Source organism: Leuciscus leuciscus (genome assembly GCF_965113295.1).
Source record: "Leuciscus leuciscus genome assembly, contig: HAP1_SCAFFOLD_762, whole genome shotgun sequence".
NCBI classification, from domain to species: Eukaryota; Metazoa; Chordata; class Actinopteri; order Cypriniformes; family Leuciscidae; genus Leuciscus; species Leuciscus leuciscus.
Window position 1 is genome coordinate 1024 of NW_028117978.1, and position 21921 is coordinate 22944.

The 21921-nt window shown below is 38.7% G+C and overlaps 2 protein-coding genes across 2 annotated transcripts; both read right to left on the reverse strand.

Moving 5' to 3' along the window:
- Window positions 1-3350: 3350 nt before the first annotated feature.
- On the reverse strand, window positions 3351-17026 carry LOC309491951 (metallophosphoesterase domain-containing protein 1-like). The gene is made up of 4 exons (XM_082190982.1): window positions 16838-17026; window positions 15406-15787; window positions 14463-14644; window positions 3351-3610 (listed from the first exon to the last, which is right to left on the reverse strand). Exons 2-4 carry the CDS (start codon window positions 15570-15572, stop codon window positions 3381-3383), a joined length of 579 nt encoding a protein of 192 aa, XP_082047108.1. The 5' UTR covers window positions 15573-15787; window positions 16838-17026; the 3' UTR covers window positions 3351-3380.
- Window positions 17027-17949: 923 nt separating this feature from the next.
- LOC309491952 (signal peptide, CUB and EGF-like domain-containing protein 1) lies at window positions 17950-21915 on the reverse strand. The gene is made up of 6 exons (XM_082190983.1): window positions 21881-21915; window positions 21640-21801; window positions 21359-21556; window positions 21122-21274; window positions 20321-20400; window positions 17950-20243 (listed from the first exon to the last, which is right to left on the reverse strand). Exons 3-6 carry the CDS (start codon window positions 21522-21524, stop codon window positions 20091-20093), a joined length of 552 nt encoding a protein of 183 aa, XP_082047109.1. The 5' UTR covers window positions 21525-21556; window positions 21640-21801; window positions 21881-21915; the 3' UTR covers window positions 17950-20090.
- Window positions 21916-21921: the final 6 nt, after the last annotated feature.

A 21921-nucleotide genomic window follows, 5' to 3' on the forward strand; every position in this document is an offset into this window, starting at 1 on the left:
TGAGAGCGGGTCCTACACAATTGTTTGTGCTTCACGCTCTTCTGAAAGGGACAGCCATCCTTAATACTTCATCCACCCACACCAGCTCACACACACACGCACACAAATAGGCACAAACGCACCACGCGTCTCTGCATTTGCAGATCTGCGGATGACAAATGACTTGTAAACTTGCATTAGCGTCAGCAGAACAGAAAAACACGCCACATGTTTCCCCCATGCAGGTCTTTTCATTCCAGAATCACCGTATGACAAATAGTCAGGATTTAGGAAAGAATGCAGCGTGCCAAGATCTCATTTAGCCCGGTAGAGGAGAGTGAGCATGTGTGTGAAAGCACGCAGATTACGAGCAGGGATGTGCAACAGCGACTAGGTTGACTAGTCTCTCATGTTTTCTTATTTATTATCATTTCTATTGAGGAATTTTAGTGATTTTAAGTATTAAATTAGCGTTTTAGCTGCACGGAACAACCCTCTCGGAGGGTTTAAACCACGGGTTATTGTCATTCTAAACCTCGACTTTAACCCTGGGTAAAGGAACGCTTCACACTTGTAATTTAGAAGTGGAGTTAGCACCACTTTTTACCTGAGGTTAGCAGCACTTTTGCGGTGTTAACCCAGCAAACGTGTGCAGTGTGAAATTATCTTGGGTTAGAACGTTATAACTAAACCAATCGTGTGCCTCATATTCACATGCTTTGGACAGTCATGAAAAAAACACAACGCATTGTATAAATAGTAGTGTCAGCATTTGAGGGGAAAACTGTTAAAATGGTGAGAGAAAACACGACAATTGCAGTTAAGAAGAGACCGTTTCGTTTTTCCATTCAGGAAAAACTAGAAAGCAGTCGGCAATATATAATATGAGAATGTGCAAAGCTAGAACCTTTATACAAACAGGTTGCATGCCTAGTTTATCCAATCAATGACACTGACACAGCAAATATGCAAATAAAAAAAATTAACCCAGGATTTAGTGTGAAACGAAACGACATCTTCAGTAGCCAGGAGTAATTTTAAACCCCAGATTATGAGCATTCTTGTGAAATGTGAAGCAAGATAACCCAGGAATCCATTTACCCAGGGTTTGGAATGATCCAGGGTTAACTACTTCAAGTGAGAAAAGCCCTTAGGAGAGATAAGGAACACGATTAAAATAACCTTTTTTTACTACATAGTAGTTATTTATACAAATGTAAGGCAGGATAGTCTATTGTAAGTTTTTTTAAATCCACTTTACATTAAAAACAAAGAGCAGGTACAAATGAGCATGATGCTTCTGCTGAAGATCTCTACGTTTGTTTCATTCTGTTGTGCTGCAGTTGTTTTGGTAACTTTCTCAAAAAAAGGTACACTTTTGCACCATATCTAAGGGTGTATATAGTTCCAATATGCACCCGTTAAGGCTAGATAAGGTACTACTTTCAGGGTACTGTCCCATTGACAAGCTTTTGTTCCCCTAAAGGTCCAAATTTTGCACATTTTACCTGACAGTGCAGGTAAACTTAAAAGGCAAAAAAGAAAGAACTGGATCCAGAAGAGAAAAGAGAGATGAAGAGATGAACAGGATGTGATCTGATGGACAACATAAGCTCTTTTCCATGCCTATAGCCTTCTTCTGCCTACATAGACATCTGCCTTCTAAGCTTCTTCCCTGAAACAGAACCTCAAAAGTGACTGATTTAGAATTAATTTGGAATAATTTGTTTTTGTTTTTCATTTTTTGTTGTAATTCTCTCTGGGGTTTTCTTTTCTGTGAAGAAGAATACATACAGTAATGAGAATCTGGCCAAAACGAGGTATCGTAGAAGCCAGCCCAAATACATAACCTACAATTTAAAACAGCCTTGACACTTTATATGTCTTTAAATAGACAGCTTTGGGAACAGAGCAGTAGATGAAGAAGCAGAAAAAGTAGACTCTACTGAGCAATGCAGTGCTGCACAGATCACAGACAGCCATCGCCCGCAGCAACACAGGACTCGGCCCATAAATCCAGGAGACTTCACCAGAACAAAATCTCCATGGAGATGAGAGTTTTGCAACTGTGCCCCAGTACGGCAGAGTGTCTTCAACTCTACAGTGACAGGAGGAGACAAATGGATGTAGGACTAGATGGAATGACAGAGAGAGAGAGAGAGAGAGAGAGAGAAGCTCAGAGACGCACTTTCTGTCCACCTTCCCCTATGGTGGAATGCTATTACCAGATCTCAGCAGTGCTTATGTTTTCGTAAGTCTGCATGGTGTAAACACACATACACACGAGCACACTGGCATGAGATGAGGATTTCTGTCGCGACATATCGGAGTGGATTAATACTTGAAGGTTTTAATCTAGCTCATGAGTTCATGACTGTTGTAAACACCATCAACTTGACAAGCCACAAACACATGAATAAATGCTTATTTATCAACTTTGATGTAAGGGCTTACTGTGATATTTGCAGAAGCCATCTGTCAGTGAACACACCTTAGATGAGCCACACACACACACACACACACACACACACACACACACACACACACACACACACACACAGCTATAAAAATGAGAGCATATCATAGACCTCTATTGTTGTACCAAACCAAACCCGTATCACAAAAATAAACCATAAATAAAAAAATAAAATAGCTATAATAATAATGATGATAACAACAACAACAACAACAACTATTTGCAATGAATAAATTACTATTATAATTTATTTTTATATGATAAATTGTTAAACTTTACAAATTATTCATATATTTAGATATTATACATACTATGAATAATACATTATTATTTGTAAATGTATTCATATTATCAGACTTCATGATTACTATTAAAATGCGTCTTATCTATTCACATTTATTGCTTTTAATATAAACAAAATACTAGAGATAAACCTTAAATCACATTTACTCTTATTTACAGAAAACATAATTTAGCTCCTATATGAATCTGTTTTTCATTTTAGCGACACCTCCATGTGGTGTCATTGTGTTTACTATTCTTGTAAGGACATTTTTGCTCCTGCAAGTTTAGAAAATACACCCACACACACACTATTGTACAGGCCAAATTCATAAAAAAATAAAAAAATAAAAATTACCTGGCATGCATTTACAATACATCTGCGTTTATACTTAGAATTCAGTGCTTGCAAGTAACAAACACACATAGTTATTCACACACACTGGCACAGAGGTAAATCGCAGGACAATAAGGGGTGGCAAAAGAAGTGTTAACAAGAGAGAAAGACAGAAAGAGGGAAAAATGAGGAAGACTTGAGGGGGAAGGGACAACACAACAACATATGGTGACAAACACGGTGACAGAAAGACTTGAGAAAGCGTGCGCAAGAGACAGAGAGAGAGAGAGAGAGAGAGAGAGACACTCACCACGGTGAGCCGTAGATGCGGAAACCCCTGACGGTAACATCAGAGTCCTGCAGGTAGATGCAGTTGGTGAGCAGGGACTGCACGTTCTCGTAGTTCTCCGGCTTGAGTTTGGAGGCCGAAGGAAAGTAGTAGAAATCCTGCTTTATCAGGTCTGCCATAAACTCCTGATCGAACGTCAGCTCGTGGTTCCCGGCTATAACGATTTTTATCTCGTAGGGCAGAGTGCCTGAGGAAAGAGAAAACAGCTGTCATGATACGGTGCCTTTGTTAGGGTTATGATATTTATTTTATTATTTATCATCCTTCGTGCAATGTTGCCATGATAAGCAACTGTGGGGATTCCACCCACGCCTTTTTTTTACTAACAAATTTCCATAACTTTCCTAGATTTGTGGTTCGTAGATAAGGACTTTTTTGACTCATTTTGAAGACACTGCACTCAAAAGAAATTGTATCCGATCTGAGATAAGAACAACTAGAAAATCAATTTTCACTACAGCAATTTCCATGGCTTTTTTAGATTTTACTGAAGATTTTATTATTTTCCAGCATTTTTTAATTCTCAATTAAATCCTTGTTTTAAAAAAAAAATCTTTTTTTTTCCATCACTGTGGGAACCCTTTAGCGGCAATAATCTATCTGGACTAAAGTGTCTTGATCAAGGATCAAGTGATTACTCCTTGTATGGTTCAAACCTGCGACCTTTCACTTACAAGCCTTGAACCAATCAGCAGGTCCAGACAAAATTTGCATTTTCTTCATGAAATTGAGGGAAAATTTGCAGAAAACATTCTAAATTGATTTAAACACAGTCATAAGTGTTAAACAGAGCTTAGAGAGACTGCACTTTTATTGGTACCTAAAAGCATGGTCGAATTAGCCAAAATATTTAATAAATGAGCACATAAGGGGAAGGGGGATGTGTAGCACTGTAAATGACAGTCGGACTAATACAGAGAAAATCTGCGCTGCTTTCTGTGGGCACAGATGCCACATGGGCCTGCCAACAAGGTGGGCTACATCGTTCTCCTTGAGGTATTAAGTTGGTTGATATTGGCACTTTTGTGTTTTTCGGCAAGCAGAATGCATCGCAGTAAATCAGAACATGATGCTGGACTCTAAAGGGATAGTTCACTTTGAAATTAATTTTTGGTATGTTTTAGCTTACCTCAAGGGCATCCAAGATGTAGGTGTCTTTTTTTCCGCAGTAGTTTCAATTTTTATATTTTTAGGTCAAACCGTTCTTGTCTGTCAGTCATATAATGCAGGTCTATGGTCACCACCTCAAAGAGCAAGCACAGAGTCCAAATTTAAACAATTCCCCGTCGTCCAAATGAAACAATTCCCCATCGTAAGTACACATTGATGGCCTAAGACACGAAACGAGCGGTTTGTGTGAGAAAACGAACAGTATTTATATCGTTTTTACCTCTTATACACAGCCATGTCCAAGTGATCTGATCTGACGTGTGCGCAGACTGGTGCATAGATATATACACTAGATGTCGCCTTAAAGACATTCGTTCCAATGAACTGCCGTAGACAAGGCGCCATCTAGTGTATATATATCTATGCACCAGTCTGCGCACACGTCAGATCAGATCACTTGGACATGGCTGTGTATAAGAGGTAAAAACGATATAAATACTGTTCGTTTTCTCACAAAAACCGCTCGTTTCGTGTCTTAGGCCATCAATGTGTACTTACGATGGGGAATTGTTTAATTTGGACGACGGGGAATTGTTTAAATTTGGACTCTGTGCATGCTCTTTGAGACAGTGACCATAGACCTGCATTATATGACTGACAGACAAAATATCAAAATTAAAACTACTGCGGAAAAAAAGACACCTACATCTTGGATGCCCTTGAGGTAAGCTAAAACATACCAAAAATTAATTTCAAAGTGAACTATCCCTTTAAAGAACTTGTTTTCGGTTCCTCTCTGGAACAATGCAAATTAATATAGCACTTCATAAATCTGACATCAATAAATGCACAAATATTATTACTCGTTCCGTTCCATCTCCATTTTTTCACGGTTCTATAAAATTTTCACCACACCGGGGAGCGAACCTGTCCACGCCTGACAAACACAAAGACAGTCTGTCCCCACAAATCTCCTCTCTCCGAATCGCTCTCCCCGCACCCCTGCGGATCCGAGGCGAAATTACGACAAACATCTGGAAATGTTCCCTTTATTTGAAAAGTGTCATAAAAGAGATGAGATGCGTCAGAAAGTGTAAGGTTTGAGGTGTGACGGAGAGTTCAGTCAGCCTGTGTTTTGACAATTACGCAGTCAAGCGTGTCCCTGAAAAGCGGCAATTAAATTGTGGGCGGGAAGGATGTGGGGGGGTTCTGGTTTTGAGGACCTGCAAAAAAAAAAAAAAAATTGACAGAGCACACACACACACACACACGCAGTCCCTCGCACATGCTTATGCTCAAAACGTGTGACTTAACAGCAATTTTCCTGACACTTAACACACACACACAATACCTCCACGGCACCTCTCAAAATCTGCGTCCATAAGCACAATTTTACCATCGCTGGGAGATGATCGTAAAAGTAAGACATGGACAAAAATGAAGAGTGAGTTTTATGTGTCCGTGGCAGATGCTTTACAAGAATCAGCACAGGAGTCTTGCAGATTTAAAGCCTCCTTCCAGAGGCAAAGCTCTGATATCTTTCATGTTTGCTCAACTCAGTCGTTTGCTTTACTGTGATCTGATTTGATTTTTAAGCAGATTTTAGAGAGTTCATATCTTCTAATGCATGTCAAACCCTTCATAATACAACATCAATTTTTCAGACACCTGTCAAGACACCCTCTATATTGCAAGGAATACTTCATTCTGATTGGTCTTAGCATTGTACTTTACTTCAGTGGTTCTCAACTGATTTTGCTTCAAGACCCAACCTTATATTCAAATTGGTTTAGCATGCAAAAGCAAGCAAATGTCTTTAAATTAATAAATAGGCAGATAAGCAAACAGATAGACTGACAAAAAATGTAATGGCTGGCCATGTTGGAATCAATGTAACTACCTTATACCTATAGTAGACACAGAACTTATGCTCAATTAGGGTGTTCACACTTGACATATTTGGTTTGATTAAAACGAAACCTTGGTGCGGTTGCTCTGTTAGTGTGGTTCATTTGAATAAGTGCAATCTGAACCCTGGTGCACACCAAACAAGCGGACCGAGACCCCTGAAAGCAGCTGGTCAACACACCATGTAGGCTACGCACACACAACGAGCGCATTTAGCTCAGCACACAGCATTGTTTTGGATATTCGGTAAGTTCTGTGGCGAAAGATACGTAATAAAAGCAGACCAATCAGGTTGTGAACATGTCCCTATGCCTTTAGGTTCGGTATCTTTAGATTCAGTGTTAAAATGCCATTTAAAGTGAATGCTAAGCGGGCCAGGACTAAGGGTGTTGTTCACACTTGTAGTTCGGTTGGCTTGGTTCGTTTGGTCCAGACCATCATTTAGTCCTGGTCCGCTTAGCGTTCAGATTGGCATTTTTATCACCGAACCTAAAGGCATAGGGATATGCTCACAACCTGATTGGTCGGCTTTTATGACGTATAGCCTATTTTGAGACGGAACTTACCGAACATCCAAAACAATACTGTGTATGTGCGTAGCCTACATATGATGGTGTGTTGACCAGCTGAGAACTCATGAAGAGCTTATAAAATGTGTGAAGAAGGAATTCCCCCCGTCACACACACACACACACACACACACACACACACACACACACACACACAAGAAGATCTACTATGAGAAGATGTAGTTCTGATGCCTGTGCCGAACTGTAATGGGCAACATTGCGACTATGATAAGAAAAAACTGGTATTCTTGAGCATTCTGTCCTTTTTAGTTGCATTGTTTTTCAATGCCATCCATAACCCTGTATTTTGGGATCATGCCCCACAGTTCTCCTTCTATTCGTCTATGTTCTCTTCTCACAACATACAGCCATTTGTTTATGTGTGTCCTCGCATAAAAAAAAAAAGAGATAAATTCCATGTCGTGTTTATGTTGTGCACCATCGGTTTCACGTACATGTGTAGGCACTGCAAAAGTGTGAAAATCTCCCGGTGCATATGTTCATCTACGTGTACTCATTGCCTTTCTTTTCTCTCCTTCTCGCGCTCCCTTTCTCTCTCATATAGATTCCACAAATGGCCAGACTCCTTCAAAAGGCAGAATTACAGAGAGAATCACCATTTTACAATGGAGTCATTCTCTTAGAAACACAAAGCAAAAAAAAAAGAAAAAAGAAAAAAAAAAGTCTTTGGAAGCAATCAATCACACAAATACAAAACGCCAGCAAGAGGGAGGATGGAAAAGACGAGCCCAAAGCTTTTGTGATGAGGAGGAGCGGGAAATGGAAAAGAAAAAAGCATGCCGATTTCAGCCCAAAATGCCTAATCCGGACACACGGACGAGTGTGCGCTGCTTGTTGTTATTAGTTTCTATCTTCTTGGGCTCTTTGTCTTTGATTTCAAAAGCACTTTCAAGGCGGCAATAGCTTAAATTTCACTGTGAATCTGACAGACAGCTTCTGTTCTTTTCACTTCAAAAAGAGTGCAATTAAAGTGGATGAATGCAGGCCCGTGCGTGCTCACACAGAGGCAAACGTGCAGCGAGAATAGCATGTTCAACAACTTAAGACACACACACACACACACACACACACACACACACACACACACACACACACACACACAAGCAGTTGCCATATAAAACGTCTCACTCTTAACATGTCTTCTGAGCTGCAGCATTGACGTGTGTGTGCGTGTGTGTGTGTGTGTGTGTGTGTGTGTGTGTGTGTGTGTGTGTGTGTGCTCTGGACCGTTAAAATAAGGGCTTTAGAGGTGCATAAGCCCAGAGGAAGTGTCCGGATTTGAATGCTATTGTCATTTCTGTTCTGGTGGGTGGTCTTTGGACTTTGATGGAGCAAATCCTCCAACCTCCAAAATTCAGAGCTCATTCAAGAGGATTATGGAGCTGTCTCACACTGTGTGTGTGTGTGTGTGTTTGATGCTGCAGACGTTCTGCGAGACGTTTGCCACCTACGTGATACGTGCACTTTCTTGTAAGTTGGCTGACTGAGAAAGTATCTGCCAACGGCATAACTGTGCATTTTACACAAATTAAATTTAATCAGGGTGTATTGTGAAATATAAATGGACAACCACATATCTTTAGAGTACAGATTTTGACAATTTTAAGCAAAAGACAAAAACATTTCAGTTTCCATCTCATTCTTCAGGTAAAACTGTCAGGCTGTCATGTTGCGTTTTGCAGTGTATTCATTGGATAAATAATTCATGTCTCTGCAATACATTAAAAAGAATATGAAAATGCCTGCCTCTCTTTACAAAGTTTCTGTTAATATACATCTTTTAATGGGTTTTAACAGATTTTTTTCTGACTTTTTTACACAATGATGCCGATTAATCATGTTTAGTTCGTTTTTCATAAAAAAAATTCTGTAAGAAACAAACTGTAGATGGGATCAAAATTGAAGACCCTGGCTGCGGTGATGCTGATTGGTTGATTTTACAGGTGGCCAAATTGTAAAGAAATTCCCTTTATATTTAAAGGGTAGAAATTGCCTATTTGAACCAATAAAATAATTTTTCTTTAAACAGAATTTAGTTTTTCCCCCATTTAAAGCTTTTTTGGCCTCCTAATTTTTCATGGCCAAAGCCTACAGTAAATTACACTGAAAAAAGATTCAGAAAACAATCTGTGTGGAAATGTGCCATTCAAATTGTGAATATCAGATGTGGGAGACCATGCATTCATCTGATGTTAAAGTTAAGGAAGCACAGACCAAGTTTTTTTTTTTTTCAGCTTAGTTTCCATAGACGGCCTTTTTGGACTGCGTTCTGAAAAACAGCAAAAGTTCATGTTTTCATAGTGCATCGAATGCTTTTATTTCAAAAGATCAAGGAAGATTTGATTTCTCATGACCCCTTTAAAGCATATTTGTGACATTTGATTTATTTAGTTCAAGCTTCTCACTTGTTTCAACCCTTCGGTTCACCCTCTTCCTTCTTTTTAGATCTTTTTTAGTCCATAATCCCGGCTCAACCGAAAACAGTGACGCTTTGAAGAAGTGAAGTGAAGAATCTTTCTGCGAACATGCACAAACACACAACCGGTGTAGGTGTTCTTTGTGTTTCTTCATGTGCCCATGTGAAATGTAAACACACAGTATTATAACAAGCACACACACAGACACACACAACATCCACTCATGCATAAGTAATCAGTTTTTCTCTCTCTCTCTCTCTCTCTCTCTCTCTCTCTCTCTCTCTCTCTCTCTCTCTCTCTCTCTCTCTCTCTCTCTCTCTCTCTCTCTCTCACACGCACACACACACACACACAGGTGGCAGGGCACAAGGTAGGAACATAAACTGAATCTGTATATAAAACTGGCAGTTTGTATATACATAAACAATGATACAGTAACTCATTTTGTTATTTTCTTGCTTCTTGAAAATGAAAATTTTCTCATATTTACTCTATTATACGCAATAATTTTGTTCTGTGGAGAAATACATAAAAACTAGATTTTTTGGTAAAGAAAATGTTGGTCTGCTCCAAATCATACTTCAAAATACCTGAAGCATTATAGTGCTTTTATTCCATGTTGAATCTTGACAGGTCATGGACACTGTCATGGCATGGAAAAGAGAAATACATTCTTAAAAATGAAAAAAATTAAAAAATAATCAAACAGGTAAATAATTAATAATTTTAAAGAAATTTGCAAGAAAGTCTTTTAAGTCACCATGAAATCAAAATGATCAATTCTAATTTTTATTTTTACGGAATATTGCAGTATTTATTATAAATTATTTACCCGTGAACATTATTATTATTATAAAAAAAAATTAAATCATGTGCCCCTGTACTCTTACATCAAATAACTCCCCCTCCATCAGCAACATCTCTTTTCTTCTGATGACAGTTTTACAGAGTGAGGGCGGAACAACCTGTCACTCACACGAGATCGACCAATAGAAAAACCATAATGGTCCAACGATCCAATCAATTGCCACCGATGGACAAAATCATGTCCCAGCAAACATTTTTTCTTGTTCAAGAAGCCGCCTAACTCAGATATACGTCACAATACGAAATAAAAGATTAATCACAACTTCTGTTTCATGCCGACTTTAAGAAAGCAATAAGATGAAAAAGATATTAAGATTAGTTACAGTAGTAAACAAATGATATGCCATATACATAGATCCATAGACACACTGTATTCAGCCACAAAACTACACAAAGATTGAATCTATGCCTGAGATTGTGTTTTACACTTTAAGTGAAAAACCGTAAAGCAGTGTCAAGCTTCCTTGTTAATAATCCACAGCTAAACCTTCAGCTGACTAAACCCATCCCAGGGTAAAAAAAAAAAAAAAAAAACCTGAAAAAAAGAGCCGTAGAGCTTGAAGCAAGAAAAAGGGAGAGCACATTAAAGTTTCATGACGGTTTTCTCTCCAGATACAGACCAGAGAGAGAGAATGGAGGGAAAATTCCAAAGTTGAGAGGAGGGGGGGGGGGGGGAGTGAGAAAGGTATAAACTTTTCTCCCAAGATTCTTCCACCCCACACACTCGAACACACATCTCACACAGCCCACGCAACTGTCACATCACCATTGGGCTAATCTATTATTCATTATGTGGACAGGACAGAACAAGACGGGGAACTACCAAACCTTCCTGACCTGAGAGAAAGAAAGTATAATATCTACTTCTAGTTCTCTGCACATAATGACTTACAGTGAGAAACAATGCAACAACAGATTCATCCTTAAAATTCAGCCTCACCTATGCGCACATTATCTTAATAAACTCTCAGAAAACACCTGTGAAGCCTTAGCAAGCAAACTTCTTAAATTGGACTGGACTACCACTGTCCGCACAGACATAACTTACTAAAGCTATTGATTTATTATTTATTATTATAGCAGATTTCAGTCATGACTATGACCCCCAGAAAGGTTGTACTAGGGAATTTCTTTTACGCAGTTCTTGCAAGAAAAGATCCTCAAGCATGTTCTCCGGCCGGTGTAATCCTGAAGGATACATGGGGAAGATACAAGCTAGGTTTCTCATGCCAGCACAGTTGTCCAGCAAGCAAATACAAATTATTCACGACCAATAAACACACAGAGACCAGTAAAGATACAGATCTGCTTAAAATCACAAAGTTGAAACTGCGCTCCTACACTTCTGCTACGCATTCATACAATAGGACTGTTAATTCATGAACATCTGTACGTAGTTCAAATGACCTGTTTGGGCAGATGAGACAAAGCTGAAATCATTTAGTATTTAAAATTAATGAAAGATTAACATTTTTGTCATCTAGTCAAATGCCAAAAAAGCTCTCTTCACAAATAGATTTAAAAATACATGATAAAACAGGCACTGAATGGCCATTAACATTTCAGAATGGGTCACAACAGTGGTCGGTCTGTGGTCAAATGGTCAAATGACGAGTAACGGAAATATAATTATTAAGGATGTGAACTGTTTGTTTTTCTTAATACTTTTAATCCACAAGGACGTATTAAATATGACAGTAAACATGTTATATAATGTAAATTTCTATTTCAAATAAATGCTGTTCTTCTCAATTCATCAAAGAATCCTAATAAAAACTAAATGTATAACAGTTGCCCTAAAAGTATAACTGTCTCCAACATTGATAATGTTTCTTGATAATGTTTCTTTCAAATTAGCTTATTATATATGATTTCTGAAGGATCATGTGACACTGAAAACTGCAGTAATTGCTGCTGAATATTCAGTTTTGCATCACAGGAATAAATGATCATTTTTAAATAAATTAAAATGCAAATGTTATTTTAAATTGTAATAATATTTCACAATATTACTGTTTTTCCTGTATTGACTTATAAAAAAAAAAAAATCAATACATTTTACCAACCTCAAACTTCTTTTGAATGGTAGTCAGTGTGTGTGTGTGTGTGTGTGTGTGTGTGTGCGTGTGTATCAGAATAAGAAAGATGACTGGTGTATATGAGATAGAAAAGATAAAAATCATTAAATAGACATTGATGAATTGACCAAAAGTGTCTTTAAAAGACTTTAGTTTATTTCCCTATCAGTGAACGCAAGTCTATCACTCACCTACAGTCCACGGCAATCCATTTCGCAATGTTTTTTGTCTATACAAACACACACAAGAGTCAAGACAGATATCTTCAATCGCTATGACACATCACTGTTCTTTCCCCATTCCAGCAGAGCTAAAACACACAATATAGAAACAACTAGGACACATAACACCAGTTTACCAAGCTACTCCGTAAACCTCTGTTCTAGGTTTATATACATTATAACTAGGTTTCGGAATCCATGTTATCCACTAAATAAATAAAAAAAATTTCATGCACTTCCACACCTCCTTCGAGTTGCATTAATGCTGTGTTGCATTACCACACCTACTTTAAGGGTCTAAGGTGATGCTCCATTATTGAAGAACCCAAACTGGCTAAAATATTAAGGCTGACATGACAAGCAGTCTCAAAGATCCCAGACAAAAAGAGAGGGAACAGATTTCGCAAACATCAGAGTGTCGACGCGAAAGAGTAAAATATAAAACTGACAAGAAGGCCTTGAGACTAGGTTAGAGTTAAGAGCATCACCATATGAGGAAGTCCATGTGATAGTGTGTGTGTGTGACTGTGTGTTGGAACACACTTTAAAGTATTGTGAGGTAAAAAGTAAATCATATCTCTGAGGATTGTTGCTGGATAAAGGAAGCATGTGCGCAGCGAGTTCTCTCAGACACAGGTGCAAAGACTCAGAGATGAGAAAAAGAATCACGTTATAAATATTTATACAGAGACAAACGCGAGAACAAACACGCGAACTTCCTTTTTGGCACAGGGACGGCGTGCCAGAGAGAAAGAGAGAGGCAGGACAGCAGAGAATCAATAGCGGGAAAGAGGATGAGACACACGAGCGACAGTCTTAATCTGACTGGTGTCTTCTGCACCCCGCTGACTAACCTCCATCCATCTATCCAGATCTCCTGCTTTCTATTCCCTCTCCTCAAACAACACCAGTCATCTTCACTATTCTGTTTATTACTGAGCCTCTCTCATAGTTTTTGGACATGCACATGTGTACAATAAGTTATGAATAAATAAAAAAGCATGCAAAACATCATGACTATGACCTCTAGATATTCTGCTTGTGATAAAAGGACTTCACAAATTCACTGCAATATTTTGAAATTATTTTATCAAAGCTTGTTACTTCAAAAAGGTATCTTTTCAAGATTTCTCATAACGTCTACGTTGAAAGATCTCCGTGCTTTATTTCCTATAGTGATATTAATAATACAATTATAATAATCTGAATAAAATTATATAACATTTAATTTATAAAATGTTATATAAAATTATTTTTTTTAATAAAATAGAAATATGAAATCTTGAAGGGTGATAAATTAAATATTTTAATGTTGCGTCTCTTTTCTCAATTTTATTTCTGCCTTATTACATGGTGTGAACTGGGCAGGTCAAGTTGATATCATGAGTTTATGAAACAGGCTTTATAAACATAACTGTTGACATGTAAAAGCATAAAGATGAAATCATAAATCTGTGAAAGTTTAGAATGAACTGTTTCCAATAAGCCTATATGGACTGGTACTGTATGTTTTCATAGTGCATGAACTCCTTTTTCAAAAGATCTAGGCTTCTGTAGAATTTGAACATGCATCATTCACAAAGCTACACACATCCCACATATCTTGCATGTTCTTAATTTAACTTTTTTTTTTTGTTGTTGCTAAGAGTAAGACTGCAGTTCTCTTAACATATTTTATCATTTAAATCCACAAAATCAGTGCAGAAAATGGCTTAAAGATATGCAGAATTAGTCAAATGATGCAGTGATCCATAAAAGTATTGCAAAAAAAATAATTATCCAATTTTGAGTCAAACAGCTGGCAAAAGTTTTTTAAGGAAGAGAACAAATTAAAAAAAAAACTCTCACCGAGCCAGTCGTTAAACTTCTTGACTTCGCTGGGCAGGCCGAGCTCTGTGAAGTCTCCAGTGTGCAGTAAGACGTCACCGTACGGCATCTGAATAGTGTCAGTGCGCGAGTGTGTGTCGGAGATGCAGACGAACCGAGTGTAGCCCGGGGGCTTGGGGGAGTCATGGGGTAACGGATCTACCCTGTGGATAGACAGAGGGAGAGAGAGGAGTGGGAATAAATAAGGTTATATATCGTTCTCTGGCGACTTAAACAGTTGCGTTGGCAGAAACGGGTCTCTGAGGGACACGGCAGAGTTTTGAATAAGAATGGCCCACTTTAGAGCATCTCCTACTGGGTCGACCACACAGACTCTACCCACAACACACACACACACACACACACACACACACACACACACACACACACAGATATTCATAAACATAATAATAGCTGTGACCTGTTTTCCTTTGTAAAATGGCATGAATAAATAAATAAATAAAAAAGAGAAACAATGAAACAATGAAATATGGCACATCTGAAAAAAAATGGGGGAAAAAAATCACATATTTTCAAAAGCAACTAGTTAGTTGTTTCTCTGAACAATTAGACAAACTAGTCTCTTTTAAGGAATCCCTGAATAACTCATATTCTCCATATTCACATGAACCCAACTTGAAGCATTTCATAGGAAACATTTGGTATCTTAAAAAAACACAACGCTCATGGCGTAAGCTGCTTAAAAAACAGCATGAATTTTGACTTGACACCCAAACATGTCCGTCTAAATGCGCATGGCTGTAGAAGTTCTGTTTTAAAAGGTGAGTTTTAACATGCAAACATGCAAATCATGCTGTCATCGTGCAAATTAAAGAGCTTCTGCTAAAAATCTTATTTAAAAATGAAATACACAACTAGTCAACCATAGTGACCCATACCAAATGTGCACATGTGAGTTTCTTACATGTGGACGTGGGGCGGCTGGAAGCGACCCTGGTTGATGTTGTAGAAGGTGAAGGCTTGAGTTGGGTTGGAGCTGTATTCGTCCACCTCTACCACTCCTCTTCCTCCTCTCTGAGACTGTTGCTGCTGTCGTCGGGCAGCCATGATTTCCGAAAGTGTGAAAGCCATGGCAACACACACACACACACACACTATCTCTTCCTCTCTTACACACACACGCGCTTGTCCGGTGGTGTGTGCTTAATAGGATTGCACTTTAGCTGGGATCAGATTGTCTTGTGCAAGTCTTTGGGATGTCCAGGACCGTATTCAGTGGCTGGCCCACCGTACGCCTCTGCTGCTGGGATAGAGAGCCTGCATGCTTCCCCTCAATCACAATACACCTGAGGGAAGAAAGGTACGAGATACAAGATAAAGGGAGATGTGAGTGGTGACAGAGGCATATTATCAAAACCCACAATCAGACGCCCGGTTGGCGGCGGTATGTCCCACTCTCCTGTGTGTTAGCGCCGAGATCTTACACAAAGCCATGGTAACCATTCTGTCACGATTTCTATATCTAACAATAGAGTTCCCTACACTTTCAAGACGGGAGGGGAAAAAAAGGATGCGATGCAACAGAGACAATTGTTTGGGAGGAAAGAGGACACAAAAGCCCCGTGAAAGAAAGGGGAGCTAAAATGTTATTTTTGAACTGAAATAACAAGTAGGGAAAATGCTGAAAGCTTACTCCATTCCTTGAGAAATGCATAAGTGCTCAAACCATGCAGAAAACAGAAAAAGAAATTGTGTGTGAAAAGAATAACGATAACAATTAATAAAGGATGGATGATGACTAAGCACACTAAGTAAAACTATGTGGGACAAAAGCTTTAAGCACTAAAAAAAAAAAAAAAAAGTAATGTGATGGTACCATATAGTAAAGTGATGGAATCACGAGGCACTTAGATATATATCATGATACTGAATGATTTCCATATTGATAAACTGTAGTATTTCAAAGAATATCTACCATGCTATGTCAAAAAACATGTTATTAACATGGTATCATGTCCAAAAATGTATTCCCACATACTTGTTGGCAATTTTACTGTTAGTATAACAATGGTTCACAAAAAAAAGAGCCAAAACGAACTACCAGTTTGATTGGCTAGATTGCATGATAATTTGCTTTTCATTGAGTTTAATTTTGCAAGGTGTTCTTTGCCAGATAAACATGAGAAGGAATAAAACCAGCACATAACATAATATCAGTGCCAAAAATCAATCACTCATGTTTAACAAGTATTCAAGAATTGACTGTATCTATGGTAACTGTCTCTTCTTTCCAAACAGACGAGCATCATTTATAACAGCGCACTCTCTTATACATATTAATTCATGCATATTCAAAATATATGCGGTGCTGATTTACATACCAGAAATATACTTACCTTTTCAAACTCAAGAGTCTCACGCCAGTGTGTTTTCGGAGATGTGCAGGTAAAGACTAATGCATAACCGGCAAGAGCGTGAAAACGCAGCGGCTCCTGTTTGCAGAGGCTCGCGCTGGTTTGTTTGAACTGGAGTCGCGTGGTGCCCCGGTATGCGAGCGTGTGTGTGTGTGTGTGTGTGTGTGTGTGTGTGTGACACTCCCCCTCGCGCTGCTCTGGATCTTTCTCCCCTCCTCTTGGCGAATCATACTATGGCTTGGAGCTTCAGTCATGTAGCCTAACTTCATTAATAATCATAAGCCAACCTTTTACTATTGCTAACAGACCCGTTTGTTGTTGATGAATTGAATTCACAGAACCCATTGGCAACATTCGAGAGGAAAGCATTATAATATTCAAGTCGATATTCCTTTCAACATAATAACGCTAATCAATGTTACAATCTTGTTGGGCACTTTTGTATACACTTAAAATTACTTTTGGACGTTTCATAGTTGTATACACCGTCTTTCCGCTTGACCAATGTCTCCCTTTCATCCAATCAGTTAGGAGTCAACAAAGGTAAACGTCACGTAATTAATATTCACGTGACAAGCCCCATCCGTCAGGTCAGTTATTTCAGTCAGAGGATGGCTTATTATATATATATATATTATATCTCTGCCAGTGCCATCTATATCTGTGCTGTATAATCAAAGGTTGTATTTTTGTCTGACCTTGATCTGCATGCCATATTAAAGTAGTAGTGGCATTTTAAACCTTAATCATACTATATACTAAAACGTAGGCTATGTCATAGCTGTGTGGTAGTTACAATTTTAATTCTGAAACATGAATAACAACCTTTTTAGTTTTCAAATTAGTTCAAATATTTTGAAAAGCAAAAATCTTGGTCCACACTGCCCCTTTGTGGGGAGAAAACGGCATGATTTTTGATGATAGGCCTATATTAATATGACCACAAGAGGACGACAAATCATTCAAAATGGCGTTAGTTGACAGAAGGGTCAATTTTCCTCTTTAAAAAAAAAAGATTTAACTAATAGGCTACATTGATAATGAGAATAAGCAACAATTGATTTAAATGAAAGACAACGGCACAACAAACAGCGTGAGATTTGAATGATTTATTAATAATGTGAGGTCTTAACAATAGTTCCCATTCTCTTCTACACACCTTCTGGGGTTGATTTCACACTGCTGAATTGTTTATTCTTCTGAAATGTGGTCATTCACCATTGTGGATGTCAGACTGTGACCTTCCCCAGCATATTGTCTCCTTCTACTGTAAATATTAACTTAAAAAAAAAAAAAAAACACAACACTAACATTTGAACATCATTTACACATCTGTATTCATAAAGCTTACAAATCACACCAGCAGCAGTCTTGAGTCACTCTCTCCGTCTGAGGGGAAAAGTACTTAAATCTGTGTGTGAAGCCATCGAGGTGTGTGTTTGTGTGTGTATTTTGTGAAAATTGTGTGCTTTTGTATGTCACTCATTCTTCTTCTTTGCTAATGGCAACAGTTCCTCAAACAGTCACATGCCTTTGCTTTAGTAATCAAATGAGACAACAATATGTGATTAACACACACACACACGCACACACACAAAAGATCAACTACAACCTGCGGTTATCTCACAAATCATAAATTACTGTGCTAGCATAATATGTATTACAGCATTTGTGTGTACATGCATGAATGTATGATTATTTATGCTCGATGCATGAGCGAATGTGTTTCCCTGTCCATATGTGGATATTACAAATACAAGCATTAATAAGTGCTCATATAACAAAGCAGCTTTAGAATGATCACTCCGCCCCTCCCTCCCAAACTGGAATATATGCAAAACAACGCAGAACACTGTAAAATGACAGGTAATATTATCTGTATTTCAGTGACTTTATGGCTCATCTAGATGTATGTGGTTGTGTGAATTGATTTAATTGTGATGGGTATTTTTCACATACTTCAGGTATGACATCAGTTCAACAAACAGCCTCTAGTCTTCATCCACAGTTCAACAACAACAAGAGCAAAATATGTGTCTTTGTGCACAGCACAAAGGTGATATGCAATTACTATGTAATAGATATGATATAACTATGTAATACACCATCTCTAAATCCAAAATGGAGTTCTTTGTTGTTCTGAATAAACTCTTCACCATTTCCATGAGTTTTATGACACAACAAGCTCAAGAAAAAAAAAATGATCACCATATTTACAATTTCTCAAAATTTTCTCAAAATCTAAATCGCAGGTTAATGACAAACTCATTGCATCATGTAATCTTATAGAAATTAATCTTATACTTGTCAAGCTGGGTACAAACCCAATAAAACCAGATGGCACTTCAACATTAATACTTTTTCTGATATTAAACTGAGATTATTATGAAGTGTGTTTTGTTTTCAGGAGAGGGAGAGGTGAGAATATCTTTCTGTATCCCTGTAGAGGGGCAGTACGGACATTTCTTGTTTCTACAACCAAGGTAAAACATCTCTATACAACAAAAACAAAAACAACAACGAAAAAAGCAACTTATATTTCCTTATTCTCTACAATATAAAATTCAAGTGCAGTTGAAGCTCCAAATACTAGTTAAACAACGTACACGTAACTCTAACTCTCATACTGACAGGTAGTTTTTGTCTTTTATCCTGTTTTTTTTTTTTTATCTTTCACTTGTCTGGCGTTGTATTTAATTTTTTTGTGGTAAGAACAGAAAGTGATTACTTTCTCATTAAGTAACCACTAACTTTAAGTGCACTAGGATATTAAAACCCCTTGTGCACATCAGGGGCATGAAAATAACCTTTTCCAAACAAGAATATATATATCTGTGTGTGTCTGTAAGTGTCCTAATAAGCCATAAGCTTGCACATCATTTTGTTTACACGCAGACACGCGCACACACACACACACACACACACACACACACACGCACACGCACACGCACACGCACACGCACACGCACACGCACACGCACACACACACACACACTTACAAATATATACTGTAGATATCAAACATCCAAAGAGGGCTTTTGCAAAATCAAGCACATAAATATTAGCAAACAAAAACATACAAAGACAAAAAGGGACAAATGGACAAATCTCAGACAGGAAGAAGGCCAAACGTCTTTATCTTCTTGCAGTAGTTAGGCCTTCTGGGAGCTAGTGGAGAAAAGACAGGAAGAGAGATGGGGATAGAGCCGGGGTCGTGGAAGAAATGTTCGGGTTTCTATTTATACGGCCGTAGAAACCTGGAGACTTTGGAGCGTAGCAGCTTGATAAAGGAACGTGGGAACATCTCCTTTGATTCCTGCACGGTGTATTTAAAGTAGTTATGAGGGTGGGCCAGCACATCAAACAGAGCTTTAATCAGCTTCTTATCCTGAAAACAGAGAAACGAGCCATTAAAAGAGGAATATAAAGTTATGTCTGATGACAGCTACTTAAATAAATGCTCACTTTTAATATCTCTTGGTGGTTTTCTGAGGCGTAAAGTCGACCGTCTCGAACAATGTCCTCTATAAGTTGCTGGTAGTCTTCTATAATGACAAAAACACAAACACAAACTGATATTAATAAATGTAGTATATTATTTATGTACATGAATAACTTTTTACAATTTACAGAATGTTTAATGTATCTCGTTTGTGTAGTTGCTGTCTAAATGCCTGGCCACTTTATTAGGTACACTTGTTCAACTTCTTGTTAACGCAAATGTCTAATCAGCCAATCACATCAGTAGCACCTCACTGCAGTACACGAGATCTAGGGGGCGGAGTTGGATCCAGATCTAAGGGGTGGAGATTGGTAGGTTTAGGGGTGGGTTTAGGGATCAGGGGGTGGAGATGGGTAGGTTTAGGTATATGTAAGGTGGGAGGAGTTGGATCTGGATCAAACTCCTCCCCCTGGATTTCGTGTTCTGCAGTGAGGACCATCTCAATCACATGGCAGCGGCTTAATGCATTTAGGCACACATGGTCAAGACGATCTGCTGAAGTTCAAACTGAGCATCAGAATGGGGAATAAAGGCCTTTGAACGTGGCAGGGTTGTTGGTGTCAGACGGGCTGGTCTGAGTAGTTCAGAAACTGCTGATCTACTGGGATTTCATGCACAAGCATCTCTAGGGTTTATAGAGAATGGTCCGAAAATATCCAGTGAGCGACAGTGGGCAAAAATGAGATTTCATGGGCTACATCGAATGTAGTATGTGAATGTGTGTGGCTACATGTGGTTGTGTTTGGACTGTATCTGTAACTTACCATCATAAGTGACATACGGAACCTGAAATCCCTTTCCACTGTTACCCTCATTCGATTTGAACTGGATCCACAGCTTGCGTGAACGGGAGGTGAAGGCGATTGGTCGCTCATATGTTTGGCATGTCTCATAAGTTGTAATGGAAGTGGGCAGGGCTAAAAAGAGAGAAGAGGAGCTCAATAATTTGCATTCCTGCTTGCAATAATGAACTAGCATCCAAAATGACAGGTATACCATACCACTTTTCCTCATGACCAGAACATCCCCACACTCATCCTCAATGGGCAGGAAGATCTCTGGTACAACAATAAGGATGCGCCTCTTGTTCGGAGGGTTAATGGTCCAAACGCAGTCCACATTAGATGGATAGTCACCGGGATAGTTGGGAGATTCGATGTAGCCCATGAAATCTCCCAGCTCACCGCCACATAGCTGATCTGCAAGGGATGAGAACAGACAAACCCGTGAATTCACTGCTTATCATGGGATCTGTGAATGGATTTGCATATATCTGCCTTACTTTTGCAGTGAGATACATTGTTAGCTCCGTCAAAATCTGTAGTGGTGTTTCCAGGGCAGGTGATGCAGTAGTTCTGTCCGGACTCAGACTGGTACGTTCCAGCCGGACAACGGATGCACCGGTGCGTGCTGGCATTATAATGATGCCCAAGAGCACAGTGAACTAGAAATATGGGGTTAGTGAAAATACAAAGTCAATAAGGACATAAGAAATGTGCCTATTTTGCAGTGTTGCATCATACCTTTGGCTTCACAGTCTCTAAAGGACGTGCTGGCCGTGTGT

Excerpts from the sequence above, each read along its gene's own strand:
- LOC309491952 (XM_082190983.1), bottom strand. The coding sequence starts at position 21,524 with ATGGGCTACATCGAATCTCCCAACTATCCCGGTGACTATCCATCTAAT. Across the intron at positions 21,275-21,358 it reads TCTGGTCATGAGGAAAAGTG|CCCTGCCCACTTCCATTACA; the intron begins GTATGGTATACC and ends CTCTCTTTTTAG. Across the intron at positions 20,244-20,320 it reads ACCACCAAGAGATATTAAAA|GATAAGAAGCTGATTAAAGC; the intron begins GTGAGCATTTAT and ends CTCTGTTTTCAG.
- LOC309491951 (XM_082190982.1), bottom strand. The coding sequence starts at position 15,572 with ATGGCTTTCACACTTTCGGAAATCATGGCTGCCCGACGACAGCAGCAA. Across the intron at positions 14,645-15,405 it reads CAGCCGCCCCACGTCCACAT|GGTAGATCCGTTACCCCATG; the intron begins GTAAGAAACTCA and ends GTCTATCCACAG. Across the intron at positions 3,611-14,462 it reads GAAGTTTAACGACTGGCTCG|GCACTCTGCCCTACGAGATA; the intron begins GTGAGAGTTTTT and ends CTCTTTCCTCAG.